Source organism: Thermobia domestica, chromosome 12 (genome assembly GCF_964235325.1).
Source record: "Thermobia domestica chromosome 12, izTheDome1.hap1.1, whole genome shotgun sequence".
Taxonomy (NCBI): domain Eukaryota; kingdom Metazoa; phylum Arthropoda; class Insecta; order Zygentoma; family Lepismatidae; genus Thermobia; species Thermobia domestica.
The window spans coordinates 178,154,116-178,173,435 of NC_137465.1; the positions used below are offsets into that span (position 1 = coordinate 178,154,116).

The following is a 19,320-nucleotide window of genomic DNA, read 5'->3' on the forward strand; positions in this document are numbered from 1 at the left end:
TCACAACAAGTGTACAAACGAAGTGCAACAACATAAATAAATAAGAGACGCAGGTGAACCGATGCAAAAGTTAATGAAACACTACTTACGCTACGTAACTTGATAAGGAATTTTTCATTACGGATGCATGAAACATAACAGAGAGAAGAAAAGAAAAAAACACTTACATTAAAAAAGGCTGGAAGATAATGCATAGTTTATTCTAAAGCAAAGAGGGAGCGATTCGATATCGAATATAATAGATTAAAAGCTGTAGATATAGAAAGTGGATGTCCCATTCCTACGAAAAACTCCTGTAAAAGGATTTCAATGAAAATTCAGAATCGCGTTTTATAAGGTGTGAAGTGCTGAAGTACTATAGTAATTAATTTTGAAAAAGTGCCTGAAATGAGAAATAGCTCATGTCAAACACATTTGTGAAAGTGTTGTTGTTTTCTATAAAAGAGTATTTAGATACTTTCTTTATCGAGATAACAGTTAAAGATAATTTATAGATTTATTCCAAATCACTACGAATGATCTCTCAAGAATTCCACACACAATTACGGAAACTTCCTGTTTCAGGAGGGACTTGCAAATTAACTAATCGCTGAGCAAAGTAAGCCAATTTATTATTATAAAAATAATACCTTGTGACAGTTTCGCCAACTATCCGGGGCCGCGGTGGCTCAGTGGTAGAGAGTTCATCTCTGGTGCATGGGGTCCTTGGTTCGATCCCAGCTCGCGCCAAGTGAAATTTGTGGTGCACAAACACCGTGTGCGTGGGTTTCCTCGAGGTTCTCTCATTCCTTCCCATTTTCTTCATTCCACTATTTCATTCATTTCTCACCGTCACCGTCTTCTTTAGCCTAGCTGGCATACCCGTGGGACGTAAAACTCAAAGATTTCATTTCATTTATTTTTTCCAACTAGCCACTTGGCTTTGTCAGATACCATAATTTGCATGAGAATTAACGAAAGAGTAAATTCTAAGATATATCTAAAATATTCTTGTATCCTGATTGGTACTTGACAGCCAATCACCTTGCAGAACCAAAATAGATACAGAGCTTGTGAAATTTCTGTTACTCCCTGCTTTGACTGTATACACATATATTTAATAGCGAAGAACTCCTAAACGAATTTACAAATTATAAAAGAATAAACATAATAAATAATAATAAACGCAATAGCAAAAACGCACAAAATTTATGTCTTAATGCCTCATACAAGTTATTCCACTGTACATCAGTTTTAATTCCCGATTTCCATTCATCATACCATCACCTTCGCTTTCAAAAATCTTCCATCCTTTCATTTCCTGATCATCTTTTTGTCTTCTTGACCAAGCCAAGTGAATTAGTGTATTGAATTATTTCCTCGATTATGAAATTGAAACGAATATAAACGAAAAGTGTATTTTGACATCAATTGTTATTCTATCACTGTAACTTTCTCTTTTCTTGTTAATCACATTACTTTGCACTTGAAACTATTAGAGACTGGATTTTATTAAGTTCCATTTTAGGCGTTTTTCGTAAGAACTTCTGGACATTCTCTTTATACGAGTAGAAGAGGTGTAAACTAAAGATTACGCAGCATCACTGGGTTGAAAACTCTAGCTGGTCACTAGGACATTAGTTGCCATTGAGGATTTTCCATTCATTATACTGGCTCGCTGTACTAGGGGTATAAGTATTCTTACTTACTTACGGTATTCCATATTTACGTGTATTGTAATAAAAAGAAAAGTTGTTTAAGTTTCCTAGTTTTAGCTAGAATTTCCAATTGAAGACAAAAGAATCCTGATTATCTGAAAAAAATCACAACTTGAAACAGAAGAAATTAGTATTATCTACTGTAATTCAGTACAAAAAGCCCACATTATGTCATATGAAATGAAATTGTATTTTAAAGCTTCAAAATAATTTTAAAGAAGTCCATGTAGTCGTGTTACATGGATGGAAACATTAAACACACTACGTAGAAAATCATTAGCTACGATACACAATTCTAATTCCAGTACCATGGCGAACATTCATTGTTAAGTTGATTTATCTAATCTAAATATTTTAAACCATATTAACTTTATCGTAAATATACTACTATTAGCTCTACTACAATGTTAAAATGAAATAATCAGAAAGAAGGGAATTACATTATGTTGGACGAATATATTGTATAAGGAAGGACAATATTTTTACTTTCTTTATGCATACTATGTACGGTACTTAATCATAATTATGCCTGTCATTGGAGTAAGTGCAGAAAGGAGTGGCATTCATGATCAACGTATACACTAAAGATCAATGGTTTTCAATGTTTCAATTCTTGCGGTCCAGCAAAAAGACAGGGACATATGTTAGGGACCGGTAAAGTATTAAGGTTGGTACGAACGAAATGTTCACCCCACGTGTGCATTATCTCCAAATCCCAAACGAAAACTGCAATACCTAGTTAATTAAAACAGTCTCCGTTAATCAAGATAGTATGTTAATCAAAATAGTATCTGTCAATCAAAATAGTCTCCATTAACACACTTTTACCATCGCTCAGCAAATGATTGGATTCTGTGGCGAAAGAAATCCGAAGTATGTAACGCGAAGTTGTCCTCAACCGCATGTTGCATCGTTCAATCATTAGGAAAGAGTCTTCTCTCCCAAGAAGTGGTTCAGATGTCGGGAGAGGTTGTAGTCAGTGAAAGAGATATCTGGGTAATATTGTGGGTATAGAAGGATTTTATATTGTCACTTTATGGAAGAACTGCACCATCCTTTACGCAGCATATGGGCAAACAGTGTCGTCCAACATGAGAACAGCATGTGTGTTGACCATTGCTAGATGCTTGCAGGCAAGTTTTTTAGAGATGGAGTTGAATACTATAACGATCAGCATTAAGGTTTCACCTCGCCTGAGAAAGATACGATGGATTCATCCCACCTCATACCACCATACTAGCAACAACACCTTGTGTGAATGGAAAGATGGTTCAGAAAATACTCATGGTCGTTAGTCATCTGACGGTTTACGCTTGTCATAGCAGATCCATATTTCACCAGAAGGACAATCCGATGAAAAAAAAAAAAAAAAAAAAAAAAAGTTCCAGGTTATTCTTTACATTCAGATATCTACACATTTCCAGATGGAAATTCTTGTTGACCGGTATCAACTCATGTGGCACCCAAGAAACCAACTTTTTTAATCTTGATAATTGCATAGAGTCGTCCAATGACAACGGTTCGTGTATGCCTAACTCATCTCCAATGGAACAAGCACTGTTCCGATGGTTTGCTTCCATGGTGTTCCTAATGAGCTTCGAACATGATGTTGGTCAGTGTCCACAGGACTTCATTTGCAATGCTTTGACCATGGAACGAAATATGACAAAACAACGGCAAATGGTGTGATCTTTCGCCATTCCTGGCCCAAATGCAGTTTTTTCGGCTTGCTCTATAGGACGTCCTAGTTTGAATTCGCAAAGAAAAATAACTCGCAATTGTGAAGTTCCATCGACCCTGTTCAATAGTACACTGTCTCCTAACTGTCTGGGTACTCCAGCCTGTTTGTTGAGCTTGTACAGAGTTTGTGACGTTAGATGCATGATCTTAGCACATCTCTCTGTTGTCTGGCTGAGGAGAGAGACCCACCAGACGTCAAACGGGAAATTTCATTCGTACCAACCTAATAGAAAACATTACACTCCATTTAGATGTTTAATTCTAGCATTTATTATCAATATTATTATTTTTTATTTTTATTTATTATTGAAATAATGAATGTAAATGTTACAAATTTTACAGCCATAACTCTTACTAGAATTTTACTTTTGGATTAAAAAATTTACGATTACACAATTACCTTATTTGCTCTATTTTATCTGAAAATTCAGTTTTATGGAGTCAACTCAACATTTGCTGGTATTTATTTGCTAAGATCACGATTCACGGATCCAGTGTTGAAACTACAAAACGTAGAACATCAGCGTCCAATGTCGGTTCCTATATTTCGTCTTAATTGCCCAAACAGCAGAGTAAGTTGTTTCATATAAATAGGTAAATGAAAAAGCTACTAATAATTTCAAAGCTTTTTGCTCAGATCAAGATATTCTTCAACTCATACATAACCGAAACTGACTTAGTTATTTGCCTTTGAATCTGAAGTTTAGGATTATATCAGAAGAAAGTTTCATTGAGGATACGTCACCATGTCATAAGCCAAAAGCTGAGCATAGATCATCTGCATAGCCTATGATAATAATTATGTGGTGCAAACCTCCGGAAGGCTTACATCAACAAGCTGACGCCCACTGGACGAAATGCACAATCTAGCTGTGCAAAAGTCCAAAATCAAGTTGCTTGGAATTGCACCCATTGTACTCGTAATGAGTCACAAAGAAATCACATATGACGGAAATAAAACAGTAGAAAAATATGACGTTCTGCAGGAAAATGGGTTTGCACGTATAAAAGACGGGTTGTGATACAGCAGCAGGTATTACTAATATTGATCAGATTTAGAGGGTCAAAGCCAACCCATCGTGATCAACGTTTGCTGGACTATTAGGAATCAAGAACTACTGCATTTGATGCTGCAGGGATGTACTATGATTGAAGTACAAATTGACTGAAAAATTGAATGCGTTTACCACAAGTAGCATGCGTTCAACATCGGAAGTTGCTGTTCGTACAAAAAGGTATGTGATTTTGCATTTTAAGGGAAAATAATAAAGATATCCACCTATATCAGCCTTGAAATTTGTTTATGTGCAATAAATGAATGTTCTCGTATGCAATAATAGTGATATTAGCTGCAGAAAACTGCAACCTGATGATGTGTTTAATAATTTGGGATACGATATCTACACCCCGGAGAGAGCTGTTTGATATTTGGTGTGAGAAAAGAACCCTAACTGCCAAAAATGCTGCAGTTGCAACATATGTCTGGAGCAGCCTGGACTGGAGAAGACAAACAGATGAAAACGAGTACATTCAGCAGCAAGTAAACAATTTTAATAGCAAAGAATATCAAAAATATCAGAAATCGAATCTTGTACTGAAGGCATTTTTATCACGAGATGGTAAATGGGTGGGTAACAATGTCCAAAATTTTAATGGCGAGTGGCAATAACCTTGGTGCGTGAGGTCTGTGAAACAACACCCCACAAGTGTGCAGCATCTCTTCTCTCAGACCAACGTAAACTACTTTCAGCGGCAAATGCTAATTCTTCTGTTGAGTGACTAACGAAGAAACCTTTTTCTTTTTTGTTGATATGGACAGTTGTTCAAATTCCTTCGGTGGCCTTCCGAGTATGCTGCAGGATGATGCCTCTGGTTCTGGATCATCTTATTGCTGTTGAGGCACACAGCTGACATTATTATCCAGCCACTTACCATCTTGTGATAAAAATGCCTCCAGTACACGATTCGATTTCTGACATTTTTTATATACTTTGCTATTAAAATTATTTATTTTCTTCTGAATGTACTCGTTTTCATCTGTGTTTGTCTTCTCCAGTCCAGGCTGCTCCAGACATATGTTGCAACTGCAGCATTTTTGGCAGTTAGGGTTCTTTTCTCACACCAAATATCAAACAGCTCTCTCCGGGGAGTAGATATCGTATCTCAAATTATTAAACACATCATCAGGTTGCAGTTTTCTGCAGCTAATATCACTATTATTGCATACGAGAACATTCATTTATTGCACATAAAAACAAATTTCAAGGCTGATATAGGTGGATATCTTTATTATTTTCCCTTAAAATGCAATATCACATACCTTTTTGTACGAACAGCGACTTCCGATGTTGTACGCGTGCTGCTTGTGGTAAACGCATTTAATTTTTCAGTTAATTTGTACTTCAGTCATAGTACATGCATGCAGCAGTTCTCGATTCCTAACAGTCGAACAAACGTTGATCACGATGGGTTAAATTTGACCCTCTAAATCTGATCAATATTAGTAATACCTGCTGCTGTATTGCAACCCGTCTTTTATACGTGCAAATCCATTTCCCTACAGAGCGTTATATTTTTCTATTGTTGTTCCTGTCATCTCTGATTTCTTTGTGACTTATTACGGGTACAATGGGTGCAATTCCAAGTAACTTATTTTGGACTTTTGCACAGCTAGATTGTGCATTTCGTCCACTGTGTGACGGTTTGAAATAAAAGGACAGCGTTAAATTTTATTTTATTTTATTTTATTTATGTATTTATATTTCGAAATTACGGCATTATCCCTTTAGTAATTTCATTCAGAGCAAATCTATTTTATGTGATTAAATAGATCCAGAATAACTTTTTTTGTTGGTTGTTTAACAATTTAGTAAAGCCATGAAGTTCGTTTTGTGGATTTCTTTCGATCTTTGAGAACAGTTAGTGAAAAACATAGATTATAATATTAGCTAGATTGTAGCTTCATTTGATATTTGCTGGACGAGAATAAATAACTAAACATTAACTAAATATTTAGATTCATGTTCACTCTATTTATTATAATTTCCAGTATTTTTTATAAAAAGAAGTCATTCAATGAAGTTTATACGTATTCATTTTGTACTTGCAAATGTTACTTCATCACTTACAGTAGAACTTCTTGATAATTTTATATTTGATTAGAGGCTATATATAACTTTATAATATAATACTTGCACATCCTATAAGCATGGATGCCATAGTAAAATGTCTCCAACATTGTATTGTGAAACTTATGTCTCTGTAGCATATGTCTTTACATTTCTCATATTTTTCTTAAATATTTTCTTTATTTTATGTTTGTCATTTATGTGTACTGCGTATGTAGTTACCATGTATTGTACATAAACGAATTCAACAAAAACTTCGACATTATGACTATGAGTTTAATTAGTAAGATTTGTTAGAGTAATTTATGATAGGTCCCAAGACTTCTATTTGATTTCAAAATAATGTATTTATCTCAGAAAAACCAAACAGAAACTTTAATAATACAAATTGGAGTTTAAAACATTTGGATTGTGAAGTATATTTATCGCGTTTTTCACAAATAAGTTTGTGATTATAACTGAATAACTACAAAAATAATACAAGGTTAATTTGAAAAGATAAAATGGCGTATTAAAAGCACAATTTCAGGCGACTTGAAGCCTTAAGAGACTTAATATTATTATGAAAAATCAGGAACACTTGGCAAACGTTTATAACGATGTATACGTTTTAAATACTGATATTCTTAAATTATGCATGCTGTATTTAAAATGAATATATATATTTGCCTTACCTGAGGAACGTAATCCCCAAATCCAATTGTAGACATGGAGATAAAAACGAAATAGAACGCTTCGAAGAAACTCCATTCTTCCCAGCTGAAGTAAATCGTAGCTCCGACGAAAATGTAGCCGAGAAGAATGGTAATAGCGACGGAAATCGGTAAATTAAACTCGTCATCAATGGAGTATGTGCTTATTGCCGGAGTGCTAGGTTCAGCTCCACTGGGTGTGACAGGAATCGACGGATGATTTTGTCCAACTGTTGGAGGGGGCTGGAAAGTCACGGCTCCTACTGCTGGTGGTGGTGCTAGATGGGACTGAGATGGTAGAAGCGTGTCTGTTGGGGCTGGTTCGTCTGTCTGCTGCTGCTGCTGGTTTTCTGCAACCCCTTCAGTTGGTATTTGACTGGGTCGGCGCTGAAATGTGGCGAAGTCATAGACCAGTTGTACACCTTTCATCACTTCCTAGATGCCAAAGGAAGAAGCAAAAAAGAGAACATGCAAAAAAGTTTTGCAAAAGCAAGCATTCAATTTACATGCGAACAGTACAATACTCTATCTACAAGTGCAAATATAAAATTGTATTTAAGCATGTTTACTTTGCGTTAATTTTCTTCGTTGACAAAATTTATCAGCAAAAATATATTTATGCACTGATTCATATTTTTATTGCCAGTTCTGTAAACATTTCTTGCATATTTAGTACACAAAAGTTCAATATAGAACGCCATATCTTGGAACAAAAGTCATGAAGTATTTCTAAACAAAAACAATTCAGCACATCATTAATTTAATGAGAATATTTAATTTTTGCATGGTTACATCTAGCTACTTTTCCATTATTTTAATTTTTCTTCTTTTTCTCCTCCTTTATTTCCGCCCACCCCTCTATATCTGATTATATATTTAGCAAGAGAGCTTATGTAGCGAATGCACTTTGTTTGTTTTCAAGAAAGTTTCGGAATAGGAAACAACAATGGGAAGCCCACGCTACTCAGTATGCTCATCTTACTACTATTTCTTCTTTTCCTTGTTTGATGAAACATCCACATTAGTTTATTTTAATCTGTATGTATATGTGAATATTGTTACTATTTTATTCCTGGTTTTGATTCAGTTTGCTCCCACTGCGTCTTTGGAAACTCTTTCGCTGATGCTTCATCACATTGGGAAGTGGAAAAAGTAGGAGTAGAGTATTAAAAACAGATAGACTATCGTCAGATCTGATGGTATGATAGCACCTAGGGACACGTGATGTTAAGTTGATAGTTGTAGCGGTTTAGCTAAGGATGATTAAAAAAAAAACTCAGGAACAAGTTGGTCGGTAAGAGTATTATGGGAAACTACGAGTTATTCCTTCTAAACTATAGAAAAATAAAAAAAATAGATATATTTCTTTATTTTCCAATCACGTGATCCAGAAAGCCATCAAAGGGCTATATCTGACGTACCCCAAGAACTCGTTCTTTTCCATTTTAATGAAGCGTCAGCAAAAACATTTACAAAGAAGTTACCTTGTTTGTTGTTATGCTTACTTCGGAAATTCATTTCCAACTCTTAAATACATACAGTACATACGTTATATATGTACGTCACATACCGCATAGATTTCAGCCTGCCGAGACATACCTATTCTACTATATCCGATGTCATAATGAAATAAAAAAATAGCGGGATATTCACAACGCCAAAGCAACCAGGCCAACCGCACATTTTGTCCTAGGGTCATTCTAAGAAGAACTACTAATCGCAACCGTTACTGAGGAATTACCCATTGCATCAGGTACCGTAAACTTTTTAATATAATAACGTGATAAACGAAATACAGAAACGTAGTCGAAAGAAAAGAGAACAATCTTATAATTACCAAAAGTTTCTGATGTTTTCATGGCTTACATGAACTCAATGGTTTGAAAATGAAACATAGCGAAAAACCCTTCAAGATCAAAGCTTTCTAAAAATTTCTGAAGTCCCAGAAAATTAAGCAGGATCATACAAAAGCAAGAGAAATGCTGCAATCTATCACAAAATGCATTTACAATATATATATATATATATATATATATATATATATATATATATATATATATATATATATATATATATATATATATATATATATACACCTCAAATTGCAATTATGTATGTAAACATGCTAAGTATCTGAGTATCTTTAAAACTAAGTAATATATATGTATATATATAAACATTTTTGGTTAATATGATTTGAAGATCTACCTTAGAAGTTACACTGGAAAAGATTTTTTATTTCCAACATGATATGCAAAATGAAAGCCATTACTAGAAGAAATAATACACAAGAAAATACATATACACTCTAATTTCTGTTCATGAAAATAAAACTTATAAAAGATTTCAAAGTATTTAACCATATTAAACTTAATTTTTATAAGATAAACTTATAAAAAATCACAACACTAAAATACAAGAGTTTGACCAACAAGTTTCACTCAACAAGAGATAGACTACAAGAAATAAGGAATTCAGTGTGTGCCAAAGTTCGGAAATAAACTGCAATGGAAAGTTGCACAAAATATTAGGAAATATAGTGAAGACGATGAGCCTTAATAAATCAATATAGAAAATCAGTAAAAACATAAGATGAAGCAGAAAACAACGAGTAACATTTACGAAACAGAATGTGAGATAAAAATACAGAAGTACAGTCAAAATATTTGTGTTTATAAAACATATGCAAAAATAAAACTAAATAAAAAGAAAAAAGTTTTAAAAAACTTCACAATAGTAACACTTATTGAGTAAATATTTTCATCTTGAAAATTACATCTACTTTAAACAGAGATACACAAAATTACAACAACGAAATATTTCACACATACATGAAATTTATACTTCACCAGACTAAATTTCGTCCATCATTTACCCAGATATATAGGGTTATAAGAATCTCCCAAATGACATTAAAATGAAAGAAAATTAAAATTAATAATAGAAAAAATGAAGCACAAAATTATTTTCAAGGTAATAATATTTAGAAGATATATGAAATAGAATCTTACAAGTAAATATACAGTACAGATGGTTGTTTGTAAATAAAATTATTTTATTTTACAGAAAGTGTGATGTTTCATATGTGTTGTTACATTGTTCTTTCACTAAACATTTCAAAGATGTTATCTAATGATACAGAATTCCAGTATCAGGATATTGTGTTTTGTTCTTATTATGAGTTCCAATTTATTTCGTGTAAAAGCTTGATCTTTAAGTATCATTAAATTAAATTTGGATTATTATTAGCAAAATCGTATTCGTATTCGTTGATATAAATTAATCGATTTAACTCAAGAGTTTAAATTAAGGTGATACGAATATCGAAACTGGTTCTTTTATCTCTGAAGAATGGTATTTTGCTATTAGTGGTAATACAAAATTACATTTAACAGGAAAATCAAAAAGACTGGGAAACATGGATGCAATCAAACGTGGAAATTTATTTTAAATTTCTATGTATATAAATGTAAGTATTTGTATAATACTTCTGATTTAAAAAAAAATTCTTAAATATTTCTAGAGCCAAAATACGAATAGCAAGTATTTTATATTGATTTCAAAAGGCAAAACTATTTTAAATCTAAAAAGATTAATGTGTTTATAAAACGAGTTTGCTGTATTCGTAGGTAATTAAAATGCATCATAAAATAAAATGTGTAAATTTTATCAGATTGAATGAATTTGTGAAAATTTTAGACCTGGTTTTGCGAGGGGGCTACAAGTCACTTAGAATGGAGCACTCTATTTTTATCCAGGTTCTGTCATATGGTAAATCTGTGTATAATTTATTCATCTCAATAAAAGTGAGATTGCATTCCGAAAACAAAACTTGCGAAAAAATATACATGCCGTGTTAAACTTGATGATTTAAGTCTTCATCAAAGTTTCAACTAAAGCTTCTTTGTCATAAATATTCAAGGCAAATATGCTTTGGTTTATCATAAATGTTTGTATAAAATGATATTCTTTATTGCAAAAACTCAACACTAGTATGATTTTAGTTTTCGAAAAAGTCATAACATACTCGGGACCAAAATGATTTGAAACACAGAAAAGTATCAGTGAAAGTTGTTTATCACCACTGTTCAAGGACAATGTGATTTGGAATTGTACAAATTTTAGTGAAAGAAGCTGTATCATAAATGTCTAAAGTTAATATTAAATTGAATATTCCTATAGTTTCTCAAAAAACTATACTGAGCTTCCAAGTTGATAATCAATCATCCTTCCGAAATTCTCATATAAACCGATAAGTCTAATGAGGGTTCCTTTTCAACACAGGACAATAACTTTTTTTTTTCTATTACACTTTTGTAAAATAGTTACGTAATAGATTTAAAATTATTGTAAACTATATATTAAAGTTTAGCAAATTTCTTAGCTACTTTTTTAAAAAAAAGTATCATGTACAAACAGATTGCAGAAAGACAAAAATATTTTATGAAATTTAGAAAATGCTACATATTAACATGCGTATATAATAAATGAATTTCGTGCAAGTTTTGCTTATAAGCAATCTGCATACATATCATAGGCATAAGCTTACTTCGTATAAAAAGAGAAAATACATTTCTTTTATGGATTTCATTCATTTCTTTATGTAAAGCGATATTTTAGAAATTTTGTCGTGCAGAAACTATATCTCTATTAAACTGTGAACCAGCTATTTAATATCCATGCGAATGCATTTATATATTAAAATCTTATTGTAACGGTCATAAAAGAAAACATTTGTCTTAACGAATCAACTGATAATTACACTATAGCATTTATCATTAAAATTATTCTAGTACATATTCTTTCATAAAATATGAATTAATCTGAACTTTACAGAATTCGCTGTTTCATTCAATTTTCAATAATGAACATGTACATATGTATTGTATTTGTGGATAAATAAATATTAAATAAATAAAATGGAATAATAAGACTAAAAGTTAATAAAATATAAGGAAAATAGAAATTTCGCTTTCGAAAATATTCGTGAAAAAATAATTAAAAACTAGGTTTATGACTTAAGATTGTTGGTTATATTTTAGTGCATTCATTTCAACGCTTTCTTAATATCGAAAAAAAAAAAAAAAAAAATACAGTTCCACAACAAGTACAACTTTTTAGCACCTGCAAAATACTACATATTACTTAAAACAGACAATGTTTTGAAGAATATTTTGAGTAATAGTCTTTAAATAAAGATTGACGTAATGCATTTAGGTCGTGCTTGTTAAAATTTTTAAAAAACATTAACCATTTTGGACCATTACACCGTTAACATTCTGTAAATGCTAAAATGTTGCGGTATGAACTTGTAGCATTAGATTCTTTAATATTTGAAAAATGAAGATAGAATTCAATATATTTAAAGCATGGCTCAAAAGATCTCTGGTGCCATGGAAATATGGTGACTGGAAATATGAATCTTATGCCTAGCTTTGTTTGACTTTAGTATTTCCAATTTTTATCTGTCAATATTATTCTAATGTTTGTGTGCATCGATTGATAAGAAATAAATTGTAATACACTCGTTATAAAGTTCAAACTTTTCAACAAGTTTCAAAGTTTAAACCTTAACATGAATGTCCCATTATTAGAGAATTTCGAAACACCAAGAAAAGTGTACAATCGGTAATTTAGTGCTCAAACTTGTACATGCATATAAAACTTATATTGCCTTATATTGCATTCAATTATTGCCTTCAATTATATTGCCTTCAATTATTGTTATCTTTGAAGGATAATCTGTACACTAAGGCAAGCTTGTACTTTTCATACTAGTAAGGCTAAAACATGTAGGGCTATGTATCAAATTATGGTTTTGTATTATTGCGGCGCCTGGTTTCAGAACTGGCGCCTAGGTCAGAAAAGATTTTCAAGCCTGTCTTTAAGCTTACGAGTTTTCTTAGACTGAACGTCGTAAATTTAATATCATCAGCAGAGTGTCGCAATAATGCTTAAAGCTTTAATCAATCACCAAGGAAATACCTAATTGTCGGAATATAATTTTTATATCAATTTTATACTTAAATCAGAGGTTGGCAAGATGGCATAGAATGTTCTACACAATAGAGCGTCATGCTCTTCAATTATTTCAATTTAATTTTTAACAACAATTTCAATTTTGGACATAATTTAGTGTATTACAATTTTTATAGTGTTTTACTTAATTTTTTGTATGTTCTACGCTTCTGCCTTCCTTTTTAATTCATAAACTAGTGTGGAAACAGAACTATTTGAAACAGGCCAATTTGTCCATTTTGGAACGGGCCATCTTCTACAATTATAATAACAACAAAAAGATTTAAAACAATTCTAGTGAAGCAGTCAACTTGGCCTTAGTGCTGTGACTTTTTAATTATAAAATCTCCCGCGAGGGAGATGAATAGAATAGAATACTTAAATCAGTAACAGCAGTGAGAATTTTAGAAATGAAAATTGAATTACTGTAACTTTTAAATTGCATTCCTACTATTACTTTTCTTTTAAATACCTAAAGCAATAGGTCAAAATCTGGAATGATGTAATTTGGTAAATATATATAAAATGCAGAAGAATTTTAATAAGTAAATGCATATTACGCTACCCGATACATACCCCCGTCCCGAATTTGTGATACTTATCAATGTCGGATAGATTACAATATATATATATATATATATATATATATCTCGGGGGTTGACGTCAATGAGCGCAATAGGTATATCATTATCATCACAACTTTAAACAATAGTAAATAGGATATTTTGACAACATAGTCTCACCTGGACTGGCGCAGTTCGTCGGACTTTTTTGCAGCTTCCAGTGTAGTACAGTCGCCTAACAAAGGCCCACAAGAATTTAATTCCTCTCGTGAACAATTTGCCAAAGTCAGCCAGCAATATCAAGAACATGGGAATTCCAAAGATGGCATAGATGATAGTGATGGCTCGGCCTGTGTTTGTGGATGGAGCAATATGGCCATATCCTGTTTCAAGCAGAAAAATGAAAGTTATTTTAGAAGTTTAATGAAGCTTTCAGATATGTAATATTACAATAATAAGAATGAGATAGAATATTCTGCAGGAAGATTTTTATAATTAAATATAATAATACTTAACCAAAAATTCGGAATGTTTCATAAATAAACTTTGTATTTGTAAGCAACACTGTACAACCGGTGCTACATCTTTCATTCACTTCTGTTCAACTTCGTTATAGTTAGGATTCAAATTAAACTCTCGTATCGTAGCGTACTTATCAAACCCACAAAATCATACTTCCATATGTTTACAGTAAAATTAAATCTTTTCAAAAGCCCTACCGACAATACTTTCCCACTTGTTTAGCATTTAAAAGAGAGATTCTTCTAACCCTAGTCATTAAATCCCCATACCATTTAATTTTTTTTTAGCACTCTTGGTCCAAGGAAGATGTTTTATTTCCTGTGCACTTAAGTCAGTTTAAAATTAATAGTAACTGTTATAGTTTTTCATGATGTAAAGTAACTTGTCATTATACATAGATGACATACATTATACAATTTTCACATTAAGTTTTACTCAAATTCTTTTTCAGTTATATCATTTCTGTAGCATAATATTCGGCATCATATTGTAACAAATGTGCAGTCAAAATAAAAAGGAAGAAAGAAAAGAAAAAAAAAAGAAAAAAATATTTTCAAGAAAAGTAGTTTCTTACTGTTAAGATTTCTTTTAGTCATTTCTTTTCTTCCTACTGTTAGAATCTAAGCAACTTCAGATTCAATTTACAAGTTTGATTTTTTTAACGCACAATGAATGTAATATTATTGAAAATGGTATTCAAATTTGTCGATTAATTCTAGTTAACCGCTAAGGAAAATCTTAAGAGTGGGATAAAACTTATGTCTTCGGCTGTTCTAATGCCATGGTCATTAGAACAAAATAATTCATATTGTAATATATAGTATGGTATATAACATTGGATGAATATGTGACTGCGTGGTGTAGTTGTTACTGCTCTTACTTTTGGTGAAAGCGGTCCCAGGTTTGATTTCTGGTGGGGACACAAGGTAGGAAAAGTGGAAAAGCTTTCACAGGCCGGCCAGCCTGAATGAGATTTTCCTGACTTTTCGTCATTCATACTACGCAAATGTCGAGATGGCATCTAACACTGGTCCCAGGACACTTTCTTCCTCTCTAATTCCCGGGGTAGTGTGATCGCGAAGGAACTTTTCGGACAGCCTTCATGCACGACGGGCTAACATGGCCATATATGCCAAAAGCCTGAATTCTAATTTTCTTAATTCTAATCAGGTGAATACAAAATGCAGAACAATAGTTGATTATATAGAGACTGTTTGGATTAAATATTGGATTGGAAGGCGGCGGTAGCCTGTAGAATGGTCACCACAGGCACCTGATTTCAATCCTATTACAGTGCTTAAAGTGAGGCGGTATGAGCCGGTTATGCATCCCAAAGTTCGAAAAGCGGCTGGTATGGCATACCGGTAAGGTAACTGATTTAAATAGTAATTTGCGTGCAGAAGACAACACAGTTTACACAGATATAAATACGATGTTAGCATTGAGTCAACAAATATGTTTGTATTATCAAATATTTCGTTGCTGCTGTTTCGAAAGTGAATATCAATTCCCTATCACTCTATTCAATGACAGAATTTGTGCTCATTTTCTTTCAACATTTCGGAGAGCAATTCCACCCCCTCAAAAAAATCTAACTATCTTACCACTCGCCTAAGATGTTTAACTGGATCCGCCCCTGGCATTGACAGGACTTCTTTTTAAAAAATCAAACTTATTCTTTTCACATTGTCTGGACTTCTAGTGGAATACAATGTAATACAAAGCAAAACAATATTCATTGAATACTAGGCTGATGATACTGGGGAGTAAAACATTTACATATTAGTCCTCTCTTTCTATAGATTCTCACGTCAAAAATGGTGCAAAAATGTCAGGAGTAGAGATGCTCTTTAGGATTATGTCGAAATTACTGCTCTAAATGGTCATATTTGTTCCATACCTTTACCTCATCTGATGTCACTTTAAGCACTGTCCTATTAGCTTTGTCAAACATGGAATTTCGAAATTTAGTGTGTGTAGTTTGAAAATTAGGGACCTGGTTCATCCTCGGGAGAGAATAATTGCCGGAAACGTTCATTGGGATCCTAGGGTGTTGACAAGTTTTATTTATTTATTTTTTTAATGATGGCAAGTTTGAGATAATGATTGAATATCAGGGTTTGCCCAAGTGGGCCCAGCCCGAAAAAACCCGCTGGGTTTTATCGGGTTGGACTCATTTGAAAACCCACCTGGGTTTTTGAGCTTTTGTTAGTATATTATTGGTACAATTAAGGTAATCACATTCCAAGTTATTTTTATCAGATTTTGGACTTCCTGTGAGCGAATTAGATGCTTTCGTGTTAAGGTATACAACATTCAACATAAGACCTGTATAAAGTTCTGAATGCACTAAATGAGTTTAAAAATAAAAAAAACTTAGGTTGAGATAATTATAGAACATATTAATGAATGGATTATGCTTATAGCCTATTTGAGGTAAAATATGCAATTTTATATTTTAGAAAATAATTCCGTGAATAGTGTGCTCGTCGACTCGGCGACGTCGAGGGACGTTATCCTTCATACGTTTGACGGATTTAAGGCCATATGCACTGGTACTACCAGTAAATATGTAAACACATTAGTAAAACTTTTAGTATTATTTCTTATCTTTGATGATAATACAAGTATTTTTCTGTAAAATTTGGTTTTCCAACAGTAGTTTAGTTCAGTCATTTGTTGCTATTCTTCAAAATAAGCATTCTGTAGAATCAACACCAGCAATAGGGTAAAAATTCTTGTCAAATTTAAGAAGCTTGTTGCTCGGATTACTATATCAAGTACTGAATTCAAACTTCCGTACTTGTGGAAGTTTCGTTGTAAGTAAAGAAAGCTGCATTTTTGGGAAATACCCGTCGTGAAAGAAGTGCTCGGGAAATTCCCGCAACTGAACGCACAAAGCATCGGAAATGAATACTTCAACAATAAGACTACTTATTTTACGCTGGAAAATATTTCACAAAGACATTTTGAAACATTTATTTTATAAAACATGAATTAATCGTTGATTTAAATTAATATATTTGGTATTCATATTTGGCGAACGTCGCATCTACATTTGTTCGTTTGTCCGCCTGTACCACACACACTACAGGGTACAACTTTCGTTTTTTTCTATGTTTAAATTTTCAAGATACAAGCACGAGACACTCTAAATTTCCTGTATAGATTTTGGTGGCATACCAAAATAAAATTTTAAAATGGCGGCCATTTTTCAAACTAGTGGGTATCCACGCTACAAAGCGCAATATTCGGTCTTTTAAGTTGAAATTTTCAGAGTAGAAGCACGACACACTTTAAATTAGCTGTATATATATATATATATATATATATATATATATATATATATATATATATATATATATATATTGGCGGCGATCCAACGTAAAATTTCAAAATGGCGGTCATTTTTCAAAATATCGGGTATCCATTTACAGGCTGCAATTTTCGGATTTTTATGTTGAAATATTGAGGGTAGAGGCAAGAGACATTCTAAATTTGCTACATAGATTTTCTCGGCGATCCAATGTAAAATTTCAAAATGGCGGCCATTTTTTTTCAAAACAGCAGTGATTAGAAAATTGTTGCAAGTTGTGACAACGACAATCTTGAAATATAAATCACATTTTAACATTTTTACCCCAAAGACATTGAAATATTTCGAAAAAACCAAACTAACCCCCCAAAAAAAAACAATCATACACGAAAAAGTCCATACGGATCCAGGTGGGTTAGATTTTTTCAAAAATACCCGGAATTTTTCAAATCCTGTTGAAAATAGAGGAAGTCTAGTGAAGCATTGCTTTACATTAAGGTAATATGCTATTAGCTGTTCATTAGTTAATCTAAACTACAACAATTATGTCTGCCCTTAACAAAATCGCAATGTGTCACGTTTTATTTCTATTGAGAGTAGATCTCACGCTACGTGAATTTATGTACACGAGATCGTCTCCGTGGATTTTCTCTTTGTTCGAATGATTTATTGGAATTAAGGATTCTTTGGTTGCTTCCCACTTTGCCTATATCATAATTTACATGCACTTAACATCCATCTCATCTAACCTACAAATGATGACCGTTATGTGTTAAAGATTTACTTTATTATTATTATTATCATCAAAGATTGGCACCGAATGACTATACAATCGCTAAGCATGTTAAATAAAGCCCCCCTTCAGAATTTTAGTAAGGGGCACAGTAACTGATTGTTAGAGCACTTACTTTTGGTGTAGGGTCCCTGGTTCCATCTCCGGCCAAGAAAGTTTGTGGTCAACAACATCGTGTCTATCGGCTTTCTCAGGGTACACCAATTTCCTCCCACATTCCCATTCCATCAATTCTACCATAATTATCCACTAGTCTTAATCATCTGTCTTCCTTAGCTTAAAGAGCATAATCGTGGGACGTAAATTCGAATATTTCGTTTCAAAATTTTAGTGGTTTCCTTATTGCCTTCTTCAAAACAGTCCTAGCCACGCTACTGCACTAGAGACTGGGAAAGGAAGAACAGATCCGTATGGGACACCCTGTATGATATAGTATAGTAAAGAGAAACCTTTCTCAACTAGGTACTCTTCATTATAGATATCTACTAGATTTCATAATAAATGACTATTTACACCTCGTATTTTCAACTTGCAAAGCAATATTAGTGTATAACTTTATCTATATACAAAGTTACACAAATATATGGTCAAATTAAAGTGGTGGCTTACATAACAGATTTTATCATGTGAAGTATTCACTTCTTCTTCTTCTTTTTTTTTCTTTCCAAAATGTGGACATAAGGCAGATCAAAATTTATCCACAAGTTGGATATACTAATTGGCGCAATGCCAGACATTTTGGAATTTTGATTCGTTTGATCACTCGCTTTGGGAGATCCAGAAGAGCAATGCGTAAAAGACATTAAACTGCCATTTTCGCCAAACAATCCATTTATTTGGATGAACGGACA

At 32.9% G+C, this 19,320-nt stretch overlaps 1 protein-coding gene across 2 annotated transcripts in view; it reads right to left on the reverse strand.

Moving 5' to 3' along the window:
* LOC145666868 (potassium channel subfamily K member 18) overlaps nt 1-19,320 on the reverse strand; it is a 240,731-nt gene that overhangs the window by 11,669 nt on the left and 209,742 nt on the right. For both annotated transcript variants that reach the window (XM_081734449.1, XM_081734450.1), the window contains exons 2-3: nt 14,019-14,221; nt 7,240-7,692 (exon numbers count right to left, since the gene is read on the reverse strand). In XM_081734449.1, the coding sequence (XP_081590575.1) occupies nt 7,240-7,692; nt 14,019-14,221 (656 nt within the window). The remainder of the gene's footprint in view (nt 1-7,239; nt 7,693-14,018; nt 14,222-19,320) is intronic.